Source organism: Zalophus californianus, chromosome 9 (genome assembly GCF_009762305.2).
Source record: "Zalophus californianus isolate mZalCal1 chromosome 9, mZalCal1.pri.v2, whole genome shotgun sequence".
Taxonomy (NCBI): domain Eukaryota; kingdom Metazoa; phylum Chordata; class Mammalia; order Carnivora; family Otariidae; genus Zalophus; species Zalophus californianus.
In genome coordinates, this window is record NC_045603.1 from 40,295,995 (window position 1) to 40,320,772 (window position 24,778).

Below are 24,778 nucleotides of genomic sequence, written 5' to 3' on the forward strand. Positions count from 1 at the left end.
GTAGCACATAATTTAGAGTTGGGCTGCTCTACCTGAATCCCAGCTTTGCTGTTGCTGTTCTCTGTCCCTGTTTCCTCACCTCTTAAATGAAGATGATAACTTTACCTACCTCAACGTTTTTATGGGGCTTAAGCTGTAAATCAACTAGAAGGGTGTCTGGCTTAAATAAGTGCTGAACAGTTAAAAAGAAAATTCAGAGGGATTCAGATGTACATTTGAGAGTCTCTGAATGAACTAACCCCCCACAGGAAGCTCTATAAATATACTGGTGAATTCAGTACAACATAACTTCCTACATTTCTCAATCCCTATAATTCCTCTGCTCTCTTGTGCTCAGTCTTCCCAACACATCCATTGGTTCTCACCTATCACTTCTGAGGTTACTCTGTTCTTACTCTAAATCCCACAAGCATGGACCTCTCAGTACAGCAGCTGAGCTTTTAACTCTGGCTCAGTCTCTAGATTTATAATTACTTTGGGACCATGATTTATTGAAAGCAAAGATAATGAAGTCTCCTTCTCCCTCCAGCAACCATGGATACTACTCATTCCTCTTGTTTCCTGAACTCAACAGTATGAATCCCTATAGGTCCCAATAGGACATCTATGAAACACCTCTCCCAAAGCAGCATGAACAGGGTGAGACTTTCAGAACCTGTAATTCTCAACACTGTACATAATCCAAAATACAGATTTTAACGAATGTTTTTGTTGTATAATATATTGTATAAAATGTATATATTTTTATATGCTTATAAAATATAGTATATTTACTTTAATATTTCAACCAGAGTTTTGTTTTAGATTTGTACTCTAGATTTTACAACTAATTTGAAAGACAAGGATAAAATGTCTCAAAAAATGAGTCATTCCTCAACAACAACAAAAACAATTTGGTGTTCTTCGGTATTCTTCTTGAAGAAGAATACCAAACAAGCTACCATAACTACGAATATATTGCAAAACAAACAAAAGGAACATTCTCTTGTTCGCTCACTTTATCCGTAAGTGTGGTTGCCAGACTTTTGCTCTGAGACATCCCTTGTAAAGCTCACCTTTACACTTTTTCCTGAGTAATCTCTTCCACTTCTATTGTTTCAATCAAAAAAACAGGGTTAAACAATGTTCCCATGTCCATATCTCTGGCCCTGACCTCTCTCCTGGGCTCCAGAGCCACACACAAGACACCACCATTTAGAAGTCCCACTGAAATATCAAATTCATGAAGGCCAAAGGTGAACTTTTTTCTCTCCACCTCCTTCTTTTCATTTGTTTCCACTATTACATCATGTTTTTCTTACTGAAATATATCACTATCCAATGAGTCAAAAAAAATAAATAAATAAAAACAAAACAAATGTAATGTTTTCTTTCACCCTTATCCCCAAACAGTTCCCAAGTCCATTTTCCTAGTCAGTACCTCATGCCTATTAACATTACACCATTCACTTTCCAACCATTTTAGCTGCAGTGCCCTTCCCTCTCCTCTCCCCAAAGCACATCTTTCCTCTACCCTGTCACCAAGGTTGTGTTCCTAAGTTATAAATGGCAACATTTTTCTTCTGCTAAAAAAATCTCCAAGACAATTGTCATTTACGTTCAAGAAACGAGTCCCAGCTCCTAGACATAACATCCAAAGCCTCCATAACTTGACCTTGGCCTACTTCTCTAGTCTTATCTCTCATAATACCCTGTGGCAATTTAAACATAGAGCTATCAAAAATTCCTTAACACTCCTTTCATTAAGAGGTGAAATCTTTGTTCCACTCATACTCTCCTTGAATCTGGGTGGGCTTCTCATCCCATCAACCAGTAGGTCACCATGTAAGAAGGACAATGTTCTTGTGACTGCCATGTTGGAGAAACTTTGTGTAGTCGCTATGCCAGCTAAGCTGCCAGACACATTGAGGGAAAAAGTCACCATGTTAATGGATTCTCTAGCCATACATATTTTGCCTCCCAGAAGTTTGTGACACCTCAGCCGCTCCACCCTCCCCTGTAGAAGTCCCAAACACAGAAACAAGCCATTTCCAGCTGGGCCCTGTCTGACTCCGAGGCTCACAAAATCCATGAATAAAATCAAATGGTAACTGTTTTGCATAACTGTATCTGGGATATTTTTTTGAACCAGCAATGGATACTCAGAACACACTTCTACTTACGCTCTTTCCTTGTCCAAATACTTAGAATTTCCTGAATATAAATGGCATTTAATTCATCAGTGCCCTCATCTGGGCTCTTTCCTCTAACTGCGGTCCCTGGGTAACTCTGTTGGATTAGTTAGCATACCTGATTGAACTATCTGTTTAAGTATCTATGTCTTCTATTACATTGTCAGCAATTTGAATGGTAAAAACATCACCATATCTCAACCAAACATCTAGCATAATTCTTGGCACACAGTGGGGGCTGGATCTTTATTTGTTGAAAGGTCACAGCTGAACTTTCAAATCACTGATGAAAAGAACACTGGGCTCTAATATAATATATGAAGAATCATTAGGAACAATATAGCCTTTCATTAAAATATTTCATTTCATTTCCATATGGTACTCATTGACTGCACAGTGACTGACTCATCAAAACATAAAAATGAGGCACAAAATAGTTATTCTTAAAGTGTATGTACTTAATACAAGTATAATTGAATAAACCATGTTTATCAGAACAAGATAGAATCTAAAGGCAATTTTTCGTTTATGTAGGTTCTTTTAACTCATCATCTTATTTAAGAAATTGTAATAGAAAATCATTTAGAACACCCTTCATTCTTCCCTTGTCCATTTACCAGTAAGTGTTAGAGTCACACAAACATGTTATGAGTAGAAAACCCTACACAGAATCCCTCTACAGTCAGACATTTAGTGCTTTTGATTCCCAAAGAAAGAGAAAAACATGCTTAATCATAACATCGCATTCATCCTTTTAACAGCACTATTCTCAAGGAACCAAGGAGGAATACAAAGAAATCACAAAATAGGAGGTAAAAAATTTCTTGGTGGGGCACCTGGGTGGCTCAGATGGTTAAGCGTCTGCCTTCGGCTCAGGTCATGATCCCAGGGTCCTGGGATCGAGTCCCACATCGGGCTCCCTGCTCCTTGGGAGCCTGCTTCTCCCTCTGCTTCTCTCTCTCTCTCTCCCCCCCTCTCTCTCCCTCTGTCTCTCATGAATAAATAAATATTTAAAAAAAATTTCTTGGCTATGTGGACAATTTATACATCTCAATTGTACTTTTATTGGTACCATGTTAAAAAGGTAGAAATTATCTCCTCCCAAATACACTGAAAATAGCTTGAGAGAAAATTAGGAAGAGGTTACCCAACACATACTATACTTAAGTATATGGGAGGAAAGTCTTAAAAGATGTTTAGACAAAATAACAAATACAACAAAGTAACAAGTTTTAAAGATAGTAAAGCACATCCACTAACATTTTAAGACTGAGATAGATTGAAATATATTTCCTTGTATATCCTATAATTGCTAAGAGTAGATATAAAATCATACATTCAGAATTAAGATCCAAAGAATTCTCTGAACCAAATTCTTCCTTGAATATAAAGATTTTCCCCTTTGTAGGATCCTTGTGCCATGTTATAAAACGATAACTGGCATGCTAATAGCTCTAAGAAAGAGGGAGGTGTTCAACCACTTCTGCAAAAATATCTTTTGCACCTCAAAACCAAATATGTTCCTTCAAAAATATTTAAGATATTTTGCAACAGCAATATGTTCATCAGAGTATGTGATAAAAATACTCTGTCCCTATACTTAAATTTTGCTGAGACTTCACTGAAAACAGTTATTGCCTAATCCATAAATGAGTCAGAAACTTAGCTTTCATCCACATGTGTTTCTTTTTAGTAGCTGGGTGGCTGAAATATCATCCTGATTATATGTGAGACAGGTTACTGTGATAACTTATCCCATTAGTGAAATATGGTATGTAAATATATTATAACCTCTGTGTTATCTTAAATTTCAACTGACAGTTAATAAGGCCACCTGCATGGTCTGTTTTTGTGGGATCTCAAAACAGTAACTAAAGAGGGAGATGCCTGCATAAGATATTACTGCATCAAAGTCTCATGCTCTTTTAGGAATGCAGAACTTCAAGATAAAGGGCAACTCAGGAAACCAGGCTCATATTTCTCTCACAATCCTACCATAAATGAAATTTTCTAACAATGCTTTTACTTACACATAGCTCAAAGCATTACACTGCTCCATGGATTTTTTTCAATTTACAATTTTCTGAGTAAAATTGTATCACAATAAATTGAGTGCTCCATTCCAAAAGATCATTTTACTGCAACCACCAAAATACATACATACATACATACATAACACACCTGGACCCTGAATACCAGTAGACAAAGCTGTTTTGTTAAGCTAAAAATTTAAACAAGCTTTGGTAAAGACTATCCTGATTAGTGAAAAGTCTGAATTATTTAGTACTTCTAAAGACAAAAAGTGTTGTAGTAAGCACAAAATATGTTAACAACTATTTCTTAGTACACATGTTCCTGAAAATGGCCTTTAATTATTATACTTATAAAGTAATTATATAAATGCATGTCTATACAGTGTTTGAAGGTCTATGAAAAAATCCATTTTATAGAGTCCTTATAATTGGACTATTCTCAATTTATTGCAAAGCAAATGTAATCATCAATGCATTCAATTTTGTGTTAATAAGGAGTGGCTGGGGTCTCAAAACATCTCTGATGGTGAGCTTTGGCCTAGGGTCTGCCAGGAAGGGCAGGCTGATTTTGTTTACACATCTTTTCAGACTGAGAAGTCAATCAGAAAGGGACAGACTGTGGGGGTTGTCAGAAGTGGAAGCTCAGGAAATAGAATGCTAAGAAGCAAATGTTGACAGTGTGCTTTATGATGAAGAGAGACCCTAGACCAATGGTTAAAGTCTCATAGGCAAGACTATCTCAGCTGCAGAAATGATACAAGTCCCCAAAATCCAATTCTGTGCTCACCCTGTCATCCCCTGATTGTTATTTGGTTTTCTATGTAGCTCTGACCACAAGAAAATAGTTCAGTGGTCATACTGACATGATTATTATAGTTAATGTAACAGTTGCATTTTCTATTGTTAAGTCAGTAAGTGGAATGCAGTCTTTAGTAGAAAACAGATTAATATAAAGTAATTTCATATGGCATAAGATCAGAGGTATAAAAATCAAGTCTACATTGTCAGTGCTCTATTTGAGAAGAAAGTGCACCATCAATACTAAAAACTAAATAGAGCCCAACAATGTCTAGTGCTTGGGAGACAATATTCATAAAATGTATTAGTTTCCTGAGTCATTGTAATGATACACAAATCACATTTTCGTTGTTTTAAGAGCAAATTATGAAACACTGACTAACCATTGTTTACATAGACATTTATGTCAAAAAGCACAAGTCTTAACTTCTAAATTAGTAGTCAAATACTTTTAAAATGTATAATATATTCTCCCAATTCCATTAAAAAGCTAGAGTATAATTACGATATTTTTATTTTATACCTGGAGAAATTAGGTTCAGTTAATTGATTTTTATTTTTTTAAAGAAGAAAAGGAAGTTATCAGAACCAAAAATGATTCTGCCCATGCCTTCTGAGACAAATTCACGTTATTCTCTTTTTCCTAATGTGACGTCATTAACATGTTGAAAAGGGAATGATTAAGGTTCAAGTTCACAATAGCAAGAATAACAGGATAGAGGACAAGAGACATCAATAGACAAGAGACTTCAACAGACTTTGAAAAACTGAAAATAAATGGAGTAGAGTTAATGGAGAACACATAGGAAGAGAAGTTTCATCCTAGTGTACACATGGAGGAAGATTTCAGTCTAGAAGAATAAGGAGGGAAGCTGGACTAGGAAATTACAGATAAAATGAAAGAACTATAAAAAGGAGATTAAGTATCCCTGTCAGTCACTACCAATGACCACTCTATGACCAGATATAAATAAACCAATTCATTAACCATCCAAACAAACAAGAAGCAATTTTAACTATAATAACTGAATAATCCCAGAAAAATGATGCTGGTATAGATGGGTTCCCCAATATACCTGGACTGAGCCCTCTAAAGCATCATTGAATGATTGCATTCAAACAAGTATCAACTTTCAATAGACATTCAAGAAAGGCCTTGAACAGGAAAGAATCACAGTAGATGTCCTGATTCTGCAGAACATATTTCTAATAGCCATTATATAAACACTCCGTTGGTTTGAAAGCTTTTGGAATCAGTCCGTACAAAATAGAATATAAATCATATGAAGCTTAATTTTAAAAAAATGCAGATGACAGAAGTTGGAAATTGTTAGTAGACGGGGGAGAGGAGAAATAGAAATGCTAATAGCCATATTTTATAATACAGAATGCTAAGAGATGTTCTACAGTTGACTGAGAAAGAAACAAAGATGTCATTTCATTATATAAAGTTACAAAGTTAACCAATAAAAGAACTAAAAAGAGTGAAATTTAACTATGTTAGTAGCCCTCCTAGAAAGACCTGTCCATATACCACTGACCACCTCTAATTCCTCTCTCCCGTTTTCCAGTGAACAGATTCTAATCAAGTTACCACAGCAACTACTCCACTGGAGTAGCTTTCATCAAAGTCTCCAGTATGAAATCCATAAGTCAGACCTCAGTGAGCGCCCTACTTATGTGCAATATTTGATGCACTTAAGTCCTGAAGGTTGGCAGATAATGGTTAGAAACACAAACTCTGTAGCCAGATTGCCTGGATCAAATTTACAGATTAGTCACCAGGAAACTTCATGCAATCTAACTGGCATTTCCATTTCCAGTTTTTTTGTTTTGTTTTGTTTTGTTTTTAATTTGAAAACCAGGATTACTAGTGATATCGACCTCGTAGGGTTGCTGTGAGGAATGAAAGAATGAATATGTATATAAAGTACTTAGAATGGTGACTGAGGCTACATATAAATTATTATTGCTCTCCCCCTTCTCCTTGGAACTCTTCCTTCACTTGCTCTCCAGGCAAACAAGTTCTGGTTTTCTTCTGACTCCAAAGGCTGTCCTTTTTTGAGTTTCCTCTAGGAGTTCTTGCTATCACCCATTGTCTCAACACAGGTGGTCTCCTGACCCAAGTCCTCATCTTCTCCCCATCTATACACAGATTTTCGGTGACTTTATCATCTCTAGTCTTATAGTTTTTATTATTTCTATATGCTTGTATCTTGAGAATTTTTGTCTATAGCCTGCACCTGTCCCTTAAACTCCAGTCTTATAATTCCCATTGCCTTCTTAGTCTTTCCACTTGGATTTACCTAGTAGACATCATAAAATTGACATGTCTATAAGTAAATATTTGACGTTCTCCATACCAAACCCGCTCTTCCCACATTCTTTCCCTTTTCAGTAAATGGAAACATCATCTTTCCAAGGAAGAGTCTCCTCTCAGTTTACCAATCCCACAGCAAGTCTGGCGGCTAATTCTACCGATATTGCCTTCAAAATATATTTCGAACTGACCTTTCTCTCTCCGCTTTCAGTATGGTACTCCAAGCTTTTCTCCATGACTCCTTGTTTTCACCTTTTCCCCACTACAATCTATTCCCAGCAGAGCAGCCAGAGTGACCCCTTGATTTTTTATACCTGTTTATGTTCCTCCTATGGTATATGGTAACTTCCCATCCCTCCTGGAGTAAAATCCAACATCCTTGTAATAGCAACAGGGTCATATTAGTGTCTCCCTGCTCTTGGTCTGAATTAATCTTACTCTTCTCCTGCCTCCTTCCCTCTGATCCATCCTAACTGTGGTATTTCCGCTTCTTAAAATAAACCAGACAGGCTCCCCACTCAAGGTCTCAGCTCTTGTCTCCAACAGCCTGAAATTCTCTCCCACAACATAAGCACAACTGCTAATTCTCTCACCTCCTCTCCTCAAGATCATCAGACTGAGGACTTTCTCAGAACCCTATTTAAATTTGCAGGAATATGGCTTCTACACATTGTGTTTCCTTCTTTTCTGGTTTATTTTTCTCCACCATCGGCTGTCCAGTTAGTGATACATATTTTAATAGTTTATTGTCTCCCATCACTAGGATGTAAGCTTCAAGAGGGCAAGAATTCCTTAATCTCTTTTGTCCTCAACTATATCTCTAGTGCCTGGAAGAGTGCCTAGAACATACTAAGTGCTTAATCAATACTTGTTGAATACATTAATGGGGCATGGGAGAGATGGGGAGTGTGTGAACCGAAAGATAATGATCAAATTAATGAATAAAAACCAGAGGCAGAAGTATTTTATTTGGCTACATGGGAATAACTACTAAAGGAAATAACTAATACTACTAAAATAACTAAAGGGTTACCTCTGTGTACCTAGACCGGGCATGAAAAGGTCTGAGCATTAGGCTGTTATTTTTAATAATGAGGACATTATTATTTTGCATTACTTTTATATATTTAATAAAAGCTAGAAGTGGAATGGACAGAACTGATCAGAGAAAGAGAGAAGGGCGGGACCAGGGATGAAGCTGACTTGAGGTTTCTAACATGGGTCCATATATTTCATTATACATGTGATATGATCTTAAAGGGGGTTGAAGGTAAAGTGAAAGTAGCTGGGATGAGTATCTATTACATGCTAAGTGTTATGCTATGGGGGCACTTTATACATGAATTACTCTCTGAGGTCTTCTCAGTACCTTCTTGAGGAAGTTATCTCCATTCCAATAGTAGAGGTAAGAACACTGGTATTCAAACAGGTTAAAATCATTTGCCCAATGCCGCACCACTGGGAATTGGCAGGCAGACTTTAAATCCATGTCTGCCTGACTCTAAAATAACTAAGACTATATAGATGCTGCTTCATCTATAACAACAGAAGTATGAGTAGTTGTCAAGCTTTTTAAATGGTGAAATAAAAGCACAGAATATAAGCAAAGTGTGTATATTGTATATATATGCTTTTTTAATATTATGCCCTGTTGGTTTCCTAAATCAGGCAAAAATTGAAGGGTAATTTCTTTCCCTTCAATTATTTCTCTCTAGGAAAGAAAAAGTCCTGCTTTAAAAAAAAATCATAAACGTCTTTTGTGTTTTGTTTTGTTTAAAGTTTAATTGATTCACTGACTTTTTTGAAGAGCACACTATAGGCCACAACACAGAGCTGAGTTAAGAAACTAATTGAAGCCAGGTTCATAAGGGCTTAAATTACCAGAGCCTTCCTGTCATCTTAAATTAAACTTCCTTATATACTTTGCAAGATTTATAACCCCAGGCTGAAAAGCTATAAACCGTCCCAGTTTCTGAGCGAATCCCCCAGAAGGAAATGATGTTTCCTGGAAAAGAGAAAGGCAAATATCCTTAATGGGAAGAGGGTTCCAAGAGCAATGTGTGTGGCAGGGGTCACGGGAACCTTGGCAAGGGGCTGCAGAGGGAATGCACAAGTCATTCAAAGAACATGTGTCCACAGATTTTGCTGTTTGACTTGCGAGTCCTAACTGAGCAAGTTCATCTAAACTGCAAGTGGACGCATATTTGATTTTCTCCCACAAATGAAAAGCAGAAGAGCAAATGATCATCTGTGGAAATCATAATCTCCCAAATTCTCAAAATAGCTGTTATTATAGACTTATCGACATCACTGCCTTTCATGTTTCTATGCCCTACACAATTTCTTACCTGCCTCTACCTTTATAGTCAATTTCTTTTCATTTTTACATGTTTTCTTTTTATAAAACATAAAAATATTGATCATGCAATTCAATAATCACTATTTGTGAGTTGGTAAAATTCACTATTTAATAACAGGAAGGAAAGTTATTTAATAGTCTGGACAACAATTAAGCTAAAAGGTCTACATTTTAAGGAAAAACCTCTCTTCCGTAAAGCTTTTAGGAAATAAAAATCATCTTTTACAAATACCGTCATGCTTACACCTCATATATAACTGAATGGTACATAAGAAAAATGAATTTTCATTATATAATTTTCTTTCACTATAATGATTTACCTGATATTCTCAGGAAATTATCCATTCATGACATGCATTCTGCTCATTGTTGGCTGGTCTCATGTGCCAGGCATTGTGTAAGATTTTGGTGAAATTAAACTTCCTGTTACCTTTGATGTCAACTAGAACTTTCATTGTCAAAACTCAACACATGGAAAAGTATGATTAGCAGAAATATCCTGAATGCTCAAACCATATTTACTGATCAAATGAATTTTGAGTTGGAAGATATAGCATTCATTTCTACTTTGTTTTCTAGAATAAGAAATAATACTTCCCCATCTCCTAGTTAATACTTAGAAAAAATAACTATGATTTCAACTCCTAAAAAAGATTTTTAGCACTTTATATTAAAATATTTTTCATATTTTCCCAGTTGGTTGAAGAAAGGGGCTTTAATCTATTATTTTTTTAAGTTTCTTTCTTCCTTCCTCCCTCCCTTTCCTCCTTCCTTCCTTCCTTCCTTCCTTCCTTCCTTCGTTTTAGAGGAAGAGAGTGTGCGTGTACACACACATGATGGGGGGGTGCAGAGGGAGAGGGAGAAAGAAAATTTTAAGCAGGCTCCACACACAGCATGGAGCCCAACTAGAGGCTCAATCTCACAACCCTAAGATCATGGCCTGAGCTGAAACGAAGAGTCAGATGCTTAACTGACTGAGCCACCTTGCTGCCCTATCTACCATTTTCAAAATAAAAAGTAAAACCAGAAAAAATATGAGGAACTAGTTTTTATTTATATTAAGTAAATGCAAATAGGATGTTTTACATTATGTAACCCAGCAAGATCTTTAATCTTTACTCATGTGAAATCCTTCCAAAGATCATGGACAGAGAAAATTTAATTTTTTATGTTAAATATATTCAAATTTTTGAGAATTGAAGACTTGATTAATCAAATCTTTATCACTCCAGATACAACCAAGGATTCCCTGTGAAGGATTTAAGAAATTTAGAATCTGAGTTCCAGTTTTATTTTAATAAAGATACTACAAGTGGATAATTCCAGTAATAATAATAAGAATCTCCACTGTATACCATTTTGAAACTCACTGCAGTTCAATATCATGACCACCCCCAAATCAAGAACATATTTATTTTATTCTACAAATTTTATAAATACACACAATTTTCACTATGAATTACTTACAACTGTAACTATGCATCTTCCCACTTAAAATTGGAAGCAGTCTTAACACAGATTTGTTAATTCTTACATTATTTTTTTAAGAAGAAATTGTTGAAAACTGTGTGTAAGGTTCTGTGCTTATCCCTTTGGCTATACCAGTGATTAAAATATATCAAAAAAATAATAATAAAATAAAACATAAAAAAATACTGCTGTACTAATAATAGTGCCTACCTTTTACAGGGAAATGGCAATAATGAATAATGAATATAATAAACAAGTACATTGAAATTAAAGGTTGATTAAACTAAGAAAAAGAAAAAGTATGGCAAAGTACAGTGAGGAGTGGACATGGGCAGCCTATAGTGCTAAAATGGTGTTAGTCAAGGTAAGCGTCAGTGAGAAGGTAACATGTGAGCTGTAGACTTGAAGCAGGTAAGAGATTTAGCCAAGCAGCTAGCAGACAGAGTATTCCAAGCAAAGGAATCAGCAAGAGCACATTTCCTAAGATGGGAGCAAGCCTGGGCTCTCTGAGACCATTGCAAGGCTTTGAGCAGAGAGTGTCATGTGCCCAGTATGTTCAAAGTGTTTTATATTGTAGTGACTCCAGGGAACCTAAAAACAACCTCATGAGATCGATGCCATTTTTTATTATCTTTTAACAAATGAGAACACTGAAGCACCGAGAGGTCAGGCAAGTTGCCTGAGGCCCCACAATTAGGAAGTGGTGAAATTCAGATCCAAGTGCAGGCAGTTTGATTCCAGAGGCAAACTTTGAATAACTAGAATTCTAGTTAACACTGGAACAGGACACATACACTTACACACACACACACACACACGCAGGTATGTTCTCGTGTATATGCACCTACATACCCACAAACATATATACACAAGAGTGGAGAAAAAGCTGAGAAACCAGAAAAGGAGAGTTTGTTACCCACACTCTATTCCTCTTGATCCATGTTTTATTTTCTCTCTTGTGTACTTGTTAACCTTTAGGTCTAAGTGTCTGTTTAAATGAAAGATATTTCAAATGACTGAAAACATTTGGAGTTATTTGCAAAATAGCAAAACCAAGTTAGAAATTCTTAATGTATAAAATAAATATTGTGGGAATATATACAGTTACACCAATTTATTTTAAATAAAAAGAACAAAACAAAACGCTCATTGAACTGAAAACATTTGTCCTTAAAATTTTTTATGAGTTGACAGAGAAAAATATAAGAATATTTTCTGGCTAAATATCCAGAATAATATAGCAACCAGTCATTTAAGCTATTTACTTGGGAAGAGCTTTAGAATTAACAGAAAGTCTTCATAAATCATGATTTATGACTCACATCTCAAGCAAATGAAGATAAATGTGTCACTGGGTTATTTTTTTCTTTATTAATTATGTTGGTTTTACTATATAGACATAAAGTAAACATCCTTTCTTATGTATATTCTCACTATGGGCTTTTGAAAAATACTTAACATACATTGATTGTTGTATGTAAGTCCACATAAATTCTAATTCATAGGCTATTTCCCTACACCAAATCTATATAAATGGAAATAAGTACTAATGTTTGAAATATAATATTCTCCAAGACAGATAATAAATTCTGTTAAAATAAAGACAAGTAGCCCCTCTACATCAGGGTCATAACTACTATATTTAATACAGGAAGTACTCTACATTATCAATTCATTATCAGTCTACAAAGCAATTAAAAGTAATTAAATTTATCACAAGAAAAATTCCTTAAGAGTCTACCTCAGTCTTAAAGGACACTGGTGAAAAGAATATTTTTCAAAACCTTCCAATGAAGGTATAAAATTACCATGCCTACTACATAGGGCTTTATATTTTTAAATAAAATATTGTTCCATAACAGCCATGCACATCCAGCAAGAATGAGAAAAACAATCTCCCTAGAAGGGTCATAACCACTGAGAAATTCTGGGTAAGAAATTCCACATGGCAGATACAGAAATAGAATGAGGTAAAGTAAAGACAAATGATACTCTGTATCACTTCCAGAGTTAACATGTTTTGTACAATACCACTTAACTTCCTATGTTTTTTCAGCTACTATTCTTGCTTCTTGTCCATTCAAATAACTTAAGCCAAATTTTAGGAAATATTATTTCTGGCAGTTTTCAAAATCTACATCTCTTTCTACCAACCATCTCCCCCAAATAATAAATAAATAATTACAAAATCTATTTCCTCCATTCTTAAAGAAATCCAAAGAACTTCCCCTGTAGAGAATTTTGTTTCACTTTGACTTCTGTACAATTTCACTTACGTCACAAAAAGCCAGGAAGAGCTTTAAGAACAAAAGCATATCTGCATTACTGAGTAATGAGAAACATCTTTTATCACTCCCTGAACTATGTAGTATACTCTATTTTTTTTATAAAATTACAGTTTTTCTTTATTGACTTAATAATTCATTAGTGAGTCAAATCCACCAAAGCAAATAGAGTTTACATGGTCACACAGAGAAAAGAAGTATTGCTTAATATGAAGAAAGCGCTGCTTGACAGATGAAGGAAAAGGGGATTTCTGAACTGTTGAATATTGACAATACGTGGTGGGCGGGGAAGGTGGTATGTGAATGTAATTTGGAATTTTACTCTAACTTTGTGAGTCAATACTAAATACCAAAAACAAACTCAGGGTAAACTTAGTGTTACCAGGTTTCAGGTTTGCCTTATAAGATGGAAAAAGTTAAATATTTACATCTGTTTGATATGTATATATACTCTTAAAAATGATGAGTATTTGCATATTGGACATTCTCCCTCCCAAGGAAAAACAATCAGCTATTTACACAATAGAGCAAATGACCCAATATCCTGGTCATTGGTGAGGAACAAATGAGCAGCATGCATGAAACTTGTTAACTTCATTTCATTCTGTGATCATTTTCTGATGTGTCAACTTAGCTAGGTTTATTGGGTCCCATGTTCAATCAAACACTAATCTAGGTGCTGCTGAGAAAGTATTTTGTGGATGTGGTTAAAGTCCACAGCAGCTGACTTTAAGTAAGGGAGCTTATCCTAGATAATCTGGGTAGGTCTGATTCCCCACTTGAAAGGTCTTAAAGGCAAGATGAAGGCTTCCTTGAGAGAAGAAATTCTACCTGATTATAAAAGTTTTGGCTCATGCTGAGAGAGTTTCAGCCTGCCCTTCCCGCTGGGCTGGCTTTAGGATTTCAGACTTGCCTAGCAAGTCCCCAAGATCATGTAAACCAATTCTTCACAATAAATCTCTTAATCCCTTCCTGGTTCTGCTTCTCTGGTTGAACCCTGACTGATATAATTCCAAATTGGAAAACAGCACTAAGGGCAGAGGGAAGGAAGTTGCCATGATTTGTCAGCACCCCACCCCAGGCTGTGTCTACGATGTGCCAACAGACTCAAGTTAGATGAACACATACTCAATAGCACATTCTAAATAATCTGCAGAAGGAAACAATTGTGCCACGTCACTCACAAGAAAGACATTTCGCACACTTTGATACAAACCACAATCATCTTTAGAAACAAACACAAGTATTTCACCTTAAATTAATAAAGCCTGCTCATCCAACCAAAAGAAAAAGTGGTCTTAACTTCCATAACATCGGTCAAATTACATCATAACACTGATGCAACTACATAAATATGTTTTCCAATCTCACAAACAGTAAGTTGTTAAAAAAAAAAAAACAAAACAATTTATATCCAGACAAGTTAATTTTACACACATGCCCTGCTTCCTGTCCTTACCTGGACTGCATATCTTGTTGGGTTTTGGCCTGACTGGCTTCTGCCTGAGGGGAGGCGTGGCTGACTCGCTGCTGAAGCTCCACCAGAGACTGGTAATACTGTTGTTGATGGTGTTGTTGCTGCTTGTAGCGAGACAAACTGAAAAACAGCCCTAGAATGGCTTTTAAGTTTCCATTTCTTATTTCTGTATCAAAGGGAAAATATAAAAACAGTAACATATGAAATGAATGCGGTTTTCCTTTTTATTTATTTATTTTTTTACAAATGCAATTCCAGTTGCCATTCTCTTAGACCAAATCTGTGAAGATAGAAATGCACCTCAAGTCTCACAGTCACAGATTCAAGCAAATCTGAATTTCTGAAGCGTGATAACATTTCCAAATAGCCTGGAGCTTCAGGGACAGAGTAATGGGAAAGAAGGTAGAACAAAAGTTGTTCGAGCAATGGTCTTTGCTGATCCTCAACTGCAATTTTGCCAGAGTTTGCTTCTTCCTGGAAATGGATGGGCTCTCTGTCCTGCACTAATCATTTGATTCAGCATTCTGCTTCCCTCACAAATACACAGCTGTTACCAACACAGTGATGGATATGAACTGGAGAAAGAAAGCCACTTAAATGTTGGTTGTCCTACATTATAAATAATGATGGTGTGGGTGCACCTTATAATGGCAACTGGATTTACAGTAGCCCTCCTAAATCACCTAGCAATCAATTTATTAAAATGTTTATATATTTATATATATGACTATATATGTAATCTCCCAAAAGTAGACATTATAAGTATTAATTTTTTAATGGTCCACTTTTTCTCTTGACTCATACTACATATTAATAAATTATAAAGATCAGCTTATTCATGACACCAATTGAATAAATGTAACTGTAAATCCTAGTTCTAGTACATGGAGCTCCTAAATTTTTCTAATACTGAATAAAAAGGTAAACACCCAAAGTAAGCTACAATCTGAACCTCGTTTTCTTTTGCTTGTAGTTATATAAAATTCAGAGAAGAGATGGAAGTAAAGCTTGAAATAAGTCTATGAAACCTGTAATCATATTCTAAATAAAACATGCTGTTGACAATAAAAATACATCCTCCTGTGATGTCAAGGTTTTATGTCTCCTTTTTGTAGTTTAGGGACATTAACAAACTATTCTGATTTCTTGCTCTCTGATGGTTTATAGACATCACACAAAGTATGCAGTGGAATTATTCATTTAAAATGAGAATGAGATGTTTCACCACCTCCCCAAAACTTCTCACAGTTGCCATAATATAGAAGTTAGTCTGATTGATATGAGGCTACAGTAAGAAAGTATTAATGTTCTCATGTAAACCTAGATGATCTTAAAGGTTTTAAAAATTTCTTGTTTTCTTACTATGTATATTTTATTAATTTAGAAAACCATTTTGAGCATTCATATACTTTTAGAAGATAAATGAAAATCATTGGGTTTCTGTTACTAAAGGATGTCATATGAGAAGACAGAGACATAAAATGAACAAATGGTAACATTTTTAACTTACTTTTAAGCACTGAAAAAGTAAAATATTTTCCTGGGGAATTTTATCAACTTTTATTCTAAGTTGCAGAACCATCAGTTAGGTTTGAACCTAAAGTTTTCGGCCCCCAAATGTGTAATTTCATATTACACAACATATCATATAAGTGTAAAAGACAAAGGAAATTTAAAACAAAAAATGAATACAGAAGAAAAATTGGGAAAACTCAAAAAATTCTACTAAATGTTCACAGTATTTCAGAAGCCACATAATTCCTCTTTTTCCAATGACAGCAAAATTTTTAAAACTTAGACCTGTCTAATATTTCTAGTACTTGCGGGGAGAAAGGCTATTCAGAGCAAATGACTACAGTAGAAATATTAACCAATCTAAATTGTCAAAGTATATACCAGTATCTAGCAGAATTTTAATATATAAATTAATATTCTAATAAAATGGTGGTTATTGCAGATCTCAAAGGACTTGCTATTTCATAACCTTAGCAACTAGATTTTGTTATAGTACTTGAAAAGTTTTCCTAAAAATAAATGTGAAAGAAAAAAATAAAAAAAAAAAAGACAGAACCAGTTCAGTCTTTTACCACTTTTCTGTATTTTAATTATAGTGATGATCTTTTAAATCTTTAATGACTTTAAAGCTTTTACATATGACAGCTATTAAATATTTTAACTGCTAATTATTTAAGAACTCATGATGACTTATTTAAACTTACCAAATATTTCAACCAGGACTACCAATTTGATGTGTTATTCATAAAATAATATTTGCAGATTAATTATACTATTTTTACCTGAATTTCATGTATCTATAATGCAGCATTATCTATGTATCCATCCATCCCTCTACTTAAGACTCTAAAAATACGATACATGGTGATAACATAAAAATGTTTTGTTAATCTCCCCTTTTCCCACACACTCAGTCATGAAAATATCCGTTTTGCCAAAATATGGAACATATATAAATAATTAAAGCATACATTAATAAGCATTGCATTTATGTTTCTACTATTTTTGGAAACCTGACTTCATGTATTAAGAAGCTATGTCCTCCCACTTTACATTTCCTGCAATACAAAAACAATTTTTTTCCCACAAACTTGGGTGTTATTGGTGACAACTGTGCCTTTTCTTACCTTCAGCGGATAGACCTTGAACATTTACTCCTCTGGCTGCTAGAAAACTAAGGCAGACATCAACATTTTCAATCTGTAACATGAAAAGCAGTGAAAAAGCAACTTAGAGGGTTATTTTTAAATAAACAAATGAGCTAAAATGAAACCAGAGAGTAAGATAAAGAAAGAATGAATACTTTACATTCATTTCATACTAGAGATCTTTACCAGAGTTTAACTAGAATTATTTCGGCTAATTGCAGAACGAATATAAAGCTTGCCTTGTTCGGTTTGGTATTCACAAAAAATTCATCAAGGCCTGATCAAGAATGGCATTCTCACAGATTAGCAACCCACCTACTTAACATAAAACTGGATTCTGTGCTTCACGACTAAGTCTCGACGAAAGCATCCAGACAGGAGGAGGCTGTTGCTTATGCAAGTTGTAGAATGTTAGGATGCGGGTAATTGGGATTCAACCAGTAATATTTGGTCATTATGCCAGAGGGTTGATATAGCATGAAAGAAAGAAAGTGTATTTTCATCTTAAACCATAGCTAAGTCTTTACTTTAAAAAATGTATTTGGACTTCAACAGTTATGCATTCCTCTAATTAAATTTAGGTATTGTCTTTATAATTTAAAATTGGGATGCCATGGTTTTAAAGTTATTTTTGATATGATTACCAGTTTGTAACCATTTAGAGTGATAGGTTAAAAACAAAAACCAAAAAACCCAAATAATTGATTTATGTTAACTCATAGGTTGATCTCAATATTGATTATGGTATTATACAGCAAAGTTAAACAGCTAAGACTTTTTTTTAAAGAATGTAGGAAACTAGAAAGTTCTAGTTCTTTATGAGTCATCTCCCTGGGTTGTTTTGGTATTCCATAAATCTTGAAATTCTACAGTAAATAGAAGATTTAAAGTTAATACTTGGCAAGGTATTGTTTTCTGTCCTATTAAATTCTCATCCAAAGCTATGCATAAGGACATAGAAAGTTCTGCCAATGTCCCCTCTAGCTTAGCTTCACAGCAAGGTCAAAATGTCTCTTAAAGAAAATGAAAAGAAAAAAAGGGATTAAAAATCTGTCCTTATAAAATGGATCAACTATTTATATTCCTTTTTCAATGTAATTTTATGCAAAACTAAATTAATATTCGATGAGATGTTCTTTGCTTAAGAATGATTGCAGCTAAGGTATACACATTTGCTTTGAGAAAAAATGATTCTTATTGATTTATTTCAAAGTAAGTGTTACTAAAAAAAAAGTTAAGTTTTATTGAAATTATTCTACTGAAAAAATAAAACCCAAAAACAAAGATTGGAAGTCACTGATTACATGACCAAACAAATCTTATTTTGCCCATCAGCATCTAAATATCCAGTAAGGCTATGGTGCTGAAGTATATTTTAAATCCTTTCCTTTCTTTACATTTCACTTTGCTACCAGGAAATAAGACTGTATAAGGAAGGAAATAAGGAGGAAAGAAAAGAAATGGGAAAAACAGGATGTTCTACTGTATTCATCGAAAATGTCCTTTTAGGGGCACCTGGGTGGCTCAGTAGGTTAAGCATCTGCCTTTGGCTCAGGTTGTGATCTCAGGATCCTGGGATTGAGCCCTGCGTTGGGCACCCTGCTCAGCAGGGGAGTCTGCTTCTCCCTCTCCCTCTGCCCCTGCTTTTGTGCTCTCTCACTCACTCTCTCAAATAAATAAACAAAATCTTTAAAAAAATGTTCTTTTAAACTTTGTTTTAGGACCATTAGAAACAAGTAAAAGAAACACACCAAATAATAATTGTGATCTAATGCTAAGAGAATTGAATTGAATATTTTTAAATGTTTGTCTAATAGTCCTGATGCTGTTAATTTCCTATCAATTATATACTTTTCACAGAAAATAAGAAGATTCCCGGTCCAAACATATATAATTTACTGAAAAATCTTCATGGGCTGTTACTTCCTAAATTTCAGTTACTTTTATTACACACAAACATATTAATTCACTATAAGACCTACAAAAGGTTAACAAATAGCACCTACAATAAGATTCTCAGATAATTTTTTTGGCTACCGTTTAAACCATTTACAAAATAAACTGGTGTCTGGAGTGGGTATGAAAGACAAAACTCTCTCAGCATGCACCATAAATTAGAAAGGGCAAATAAAAGGGCCCTATAGAGTAGGGAAAAAAATACTGAAAATATATACAACAATATTTGTTTACATATTCAGGTATGGGTTTTTTGAGACCAAGCCCCAGGAAGATAGGGACTACGTTTTGTTTACTCATGTAGCTTCAGCAACCTAAGAGGGTGCCTGGTATCTGATAGGTGCTCAGTGCACACTTAAGGAAGGATAGAGGTAAAAAGGAGTGGTGGCCAATCCATCCATATGGAAAGGAGTAGAGGGGTCAGGGAGAGACAGAGAGAGAGACAGAGGAAGAGGGAGAGGGAGGAGGAGAGGGAAATAGAGTTACAGAGAGAGAAAGAGAGTAGGGGGAGAAAGAAAGAGAGAGATCATTTGATTCAGAGCATATATGTTCAATTCTCTTGGGGATTTTTAAAAATATACTACTCTGCCTGACTCCAGACCAAAAAAAAAAAAAAAAATCAGAACTGTGGGTTGGGGCTGAACTTCAGTTTGTTTTCAAATTTTAGCTCCCAGTGTCAGTCTACCTTTCTCTTTACAGATTAAGCAACTGACTTCCAGAGAAGATCTCATATAAAGATGAGCAAAAGAAGCCAACAAAGTATTATACTTTTTATCCCCAATTTCCATGAAATTCAAGATGTACAAAAGTAAACACTGAAAATAATAGCATAGTGATGAAGTTTGGAAGGGTATAGTCTGGAACATTGTATGGGGGGAAGAGGCCTGCTGGAAGTGTCCTTTGTTTTGATCTGAGTGTGACTACACAGGTATATACATATTAAAAAATCAATCAGCTACATACTTAAGATTGGAGTACTTTATATACTTTCTATGTTTGTTTTACTTCAATTCCTATTAGAGTACTTTACACTCTTTTATGTGTGTTTTACTTCCATTAAAAATAAAAATAAAATGATCAGCCCCCTGTTTTATTGAAAATAAAGGCATACAAGGATAGAAGTACAGAAACTTGATGGGTGGCTGTTGAAAGTACTTAAGTGAATGATGATGGTGTTTTAGACTATGCTGGTCGCAGTGAAGGTGATCCAGACTCTGGATAGAAGTTGAAGAAATCTAATGGGAAGATATGGCATATAAGAGAAGGTGAGGAGTTTAGGATGACCATGATACTATATAATTCATGCACTTTACATTTTATGCCTGTGGTATTTTATATATATCCCCTCATAGCAGTGATCCAGAGAAATTCATTCTCAGTTCTGTGGGCACTACACTTCTCATATGGCTCAAGTAATAGTCACATCCATAGCTCATGGACAGTCACTCCCAGGACTTTTACTTGCCTACAACGACGTCATGCACAATTTGTTGGGTCTATTTGTGGCTTACATTTTATTAGTCTAGAGCACCCACTTTGCCTCTCTTTTCCTGTTAAACTTAAGCATGGCTACACAAAATATATAAAAATATTGACTTTGTAACAAAAATAAAACAAAGTTTCTAAGTTCTAAATCCAGCCAATCACATCCAGTTTTTAAGTTCTAAACCAGTCAATAACATCTACTCAGAACTTTGAAAATCTCTGGGTACACTGAGCCTTGAGGCTTTTGTATTCTATGAAAATATCTATTGTTATCACAATGGCTAAACAAAAAGACAGTTTTGCTCAAATACATATAAAAATGGACTGTTATGTGTGTTTTCCTTATCAAAGACACAAATTCAATAGAGGTTGGTTCATAGTTTTGGACCTCAGTAGTTCCTATTTGTATAATTAATATTAGTATTTTGGAGCACTACCATTTTAACTTTGTTTATGTCTTATAAAATCAAATCCTTCAATTATTCATTCATCAAGCATTTATTAAATTTATTTTATGCGTGGAATTATGCTCAGAACTCCAGATATAAATTTCAAGACATAGCCATTATCCTCATATTTTCTAAAGAGCATTGACTCGTTTCTAATATTTTCCACACTCCCATGAAAAATGAAAGGCATTTTCAAAACAGAAATTTTGTTGTCTAATTTCATAATTGTACTTTCATCCTGATCCTTATGAACTTGCTAAATATAAGCATGTATATTGGTAAATCACAAATTGGGTTTCGGACAAGGAAAATAAGTGTTTTCATTATCTTCACTTATTAAAACTCAAGACAGTCATCATTGTATTTGTGCCTTCAAAGTTTTTTAAACCTGAAGGTCAATATACATTCTCAACATATTAAACATAGAGGATATACTGGAAATATTTGTATTTATTCATCTCATTGTTGAATAAACTATTCCAAAAATTGTAGAATTTTTATTTTTTAAAAGATTTTATTTATTTATTTGACAGAGAGAGAGACAGCGAGAGAGGGAACACAACAAGCAGGGGGAGTGGGAGAGGGAGAAGCAGGCTCTCCGCGGAGCAGGGAGCCCTATGTGGGGCTTGATCCCAGGACCCTGGGATCATGACCTGAGCCAAAGGCAGACGCTTAATGACTGAGCCACCCAGGTGCCCCCCAAAATTGTAGAATTTTTAATTAAATAGTTCTTTATTGAACTCATACCCTTTAAGTTGCATGTTTTATGACACCTAGCCTTTTAGTATTTTTACTACAAAACTGGTATAACCTATTTCGGAGAGTGTGACTAGAGGCATCTTTCACAGTATTAACGAAGTTATACCTTGTCTGTTCACATGTTTCTTTCACTTTTACTTATGGATACTTAAAGAAAACTATACTTAGGTCCTAAATATCCGGGTATGATTAATATGAACCTTATAGTTTGTGATTAAGTCTAAACCATGGCACCAACATTTAACAATGAACGATAAATTCATTCAGCAACTACTGTGTATTACATGCAAAGAGCTCTGCTAGACAGTGAAGGGATATAAAAAATGAATTATAAAGTCTTGGGCTTTGTGAGCTTATAAAATAGCTGGAGACAAAAAACACTGATAAATCACCATCACACAAGGCACAATAGGATAAATTCTAGAAAAGATTTATAAACAATACTTCATGGCCAGAGAGAGAATGGACTTACCAATTTTCACTACACATCTGGAAAAAGCATCAGAGGAGAATCATTTAAACTTGAAGGCTATGTCTGACTTTGATAAGGTAGACAAGTGTCAGAAGGAGGGCTGGGCATGCCTATCAGAGCAACCAAGAGCAAGATTGCTCATAAAGATGTTTGAGAATAGATCATCCCAGTCTTCGCTTTCTGCAGTAATGTTTACAGAGCTGAATTTGACCTAGAATTGAAAAGCCTTTGTTGCCCCTTGGATTCTGAAACCACTGCAGTATAAAAAGTGAAATAAATGTAAACCAGGTAGCAGTTATATAATACTTCAAAGTCTGAGTTCTCTTTACAGATGCAATGCATCCTGGTTAGGGCATGCCTGACGTGCTAGATAATGAGGTTATGAATCATACATAGAGAATGTCTAGAAGAATATGAACCAAATTTAACTTTTGTTATCTCTATGGTCGATTCTCTTGTGACTCGTGCTATTTTTGACTAACTGCATGTCCTATTTTTTCATTATAAATGTGTACTGGTAGTGACACTATATAAATTAATTAAATAAATGTGATTTCAACCAAAATAAAGAGGTAAAATTGCTCAGTTTGAGTGAACCCCCATCCTATCATAGAATTCAAATAGTAATATAACTTTTAGCCTAAGATTTTAATCAGATATACATTCATCTGGAGATCTTTAAAAATGCAGAGTATTTTTGCATTGATTAAAATTCTTAATTTTAGTTTTCCTTCACTCATTCAACAATTAGTTTAGTTGGTCATTGAACATGTCCAAGTCCTTAAAAATAAATAGTTTTATAAGACAGAGAGATATTTTTAATGTAGTGCAAGAAATGTTATGGTCTGAGAAACACAGACTCCTGGAGAAGCATGAAGAAGGGTCTATTTTGGACTAGAGGTCAAATAACTAGGAAATGAGAAAGTTTTTGGTGACTAAGACTTATCTAACAGTTACGAAGATATTTTCATCTGAGGTTGCCATTACTATACTTTCTTAAAATAAGAAAGATGTTGATCAGAGAATTAAATTGATATGCTCAAGGTCACACAGAAAGAATATATTAAAACCAGAGCCTACATAATTTACCCCCACATTTTTCTCTTTCAAAGGAAGCTTGAGCTAGTCCCTGAAAGGTTATGAAGAGTTAACCAAATAAGAGGATGTGAAGTAAGATGAATCCATGGAAGGAGCACTATGTGAACTAGTCATGGTTGAGAAACATCCGAAGTTAAGGGACTGGCAAAGAATTCAGAATGTTGAAGGTGAATCTCACCTAAATCTTTCTTCACAACTTCATTGTTTATCAATGTGAAAAAAGGCTACTCTAAAAGCTGATAACTTTCAATCAGTTTCAAGATCCAAAGTGGGAGGTGAGATCACCAGGAAGGACGCCAGGAACAAGAATCTTGAAATATGGAGAATCTAGTGGCAGGAGATGAGGCCACAGAATCTGATAGACAGAGGCTGGCTGGGGAACATCCTTCAGGCCCTGGGAGGAGTCTGGGCTTGATCTCAAAGCCCAGGGAGCTAATGGTGTGTATTATGCAAAAGAAAGAAACGGTCAGTGTTGCTTAGAAGACATCTATTTTATATGACCACATAGTTCATACATAGATTTATTGATAGATAGTCTTAAAAGTTTCACACATTGATTTCTACTCATACTATCTGCAGTGCTCTATGATTTTTCAAAATTATGCTTTAGTGTATTTCATTTAACAAAGTCATTTCTAACACATTACCTTCACAACATAGTAGGTGAACAAGCTGCTTTTGGAAAAACCCTATACTACATGTCAAGAATGTAAGCAGGGAAAATGGTTGGGAAGCTACTTTTTCCTTCATTTCTCAACAACCTAGCACAGTGAGTTCATGCAGAGTTTTAAGCCCATATATTATTTACTCCAAATGTAAAACCCTTTCCATCTTCACCATCATCTCTAGTAAATTTTTATATATTTCTTCCATTCAATAGAAACTTAGAGATATAACATACTTTTAATAAATTTACACAATTAATAAATAGCAGAGCCAGAATTCAAATTCAACCCTGTCAGTCTCCAATGAACTTGCTCTCT

The 24,778-nt window shown here is 34.9% G+C and overlaps 1 protein-coding gene across 3 annotated transcripts in view; it reads right to left on the reverse strand.

The window, feature by feature from the left end:
- NAV3 (neuron navigator 3) overlaps positions 1–24,778 on the reverse strand; it is a 351,526-nt gene that overhangs the window by 205,202 nt on the left and 121,546 nt on the right. For all 3 annotated transcript variants that reach the window (XM_027594099.2, XM_027594098.2, XM_027594097.2), the window contains exons 4-5: positions 17,556–17,628; positions 14,896–15,079 (exon numbers count right to left, since the gene is read on the reverse strand). In XM_027594099.2, the coding sequence (XP_027449900.1) occupies positions 14,896–15,079; positions 17,556–17,628 (257 nt within the window). The remainder of the gene's footprint in view (positions 1–14,895; positions 15,080–17,555; positions 17,629–24,778) is intronic.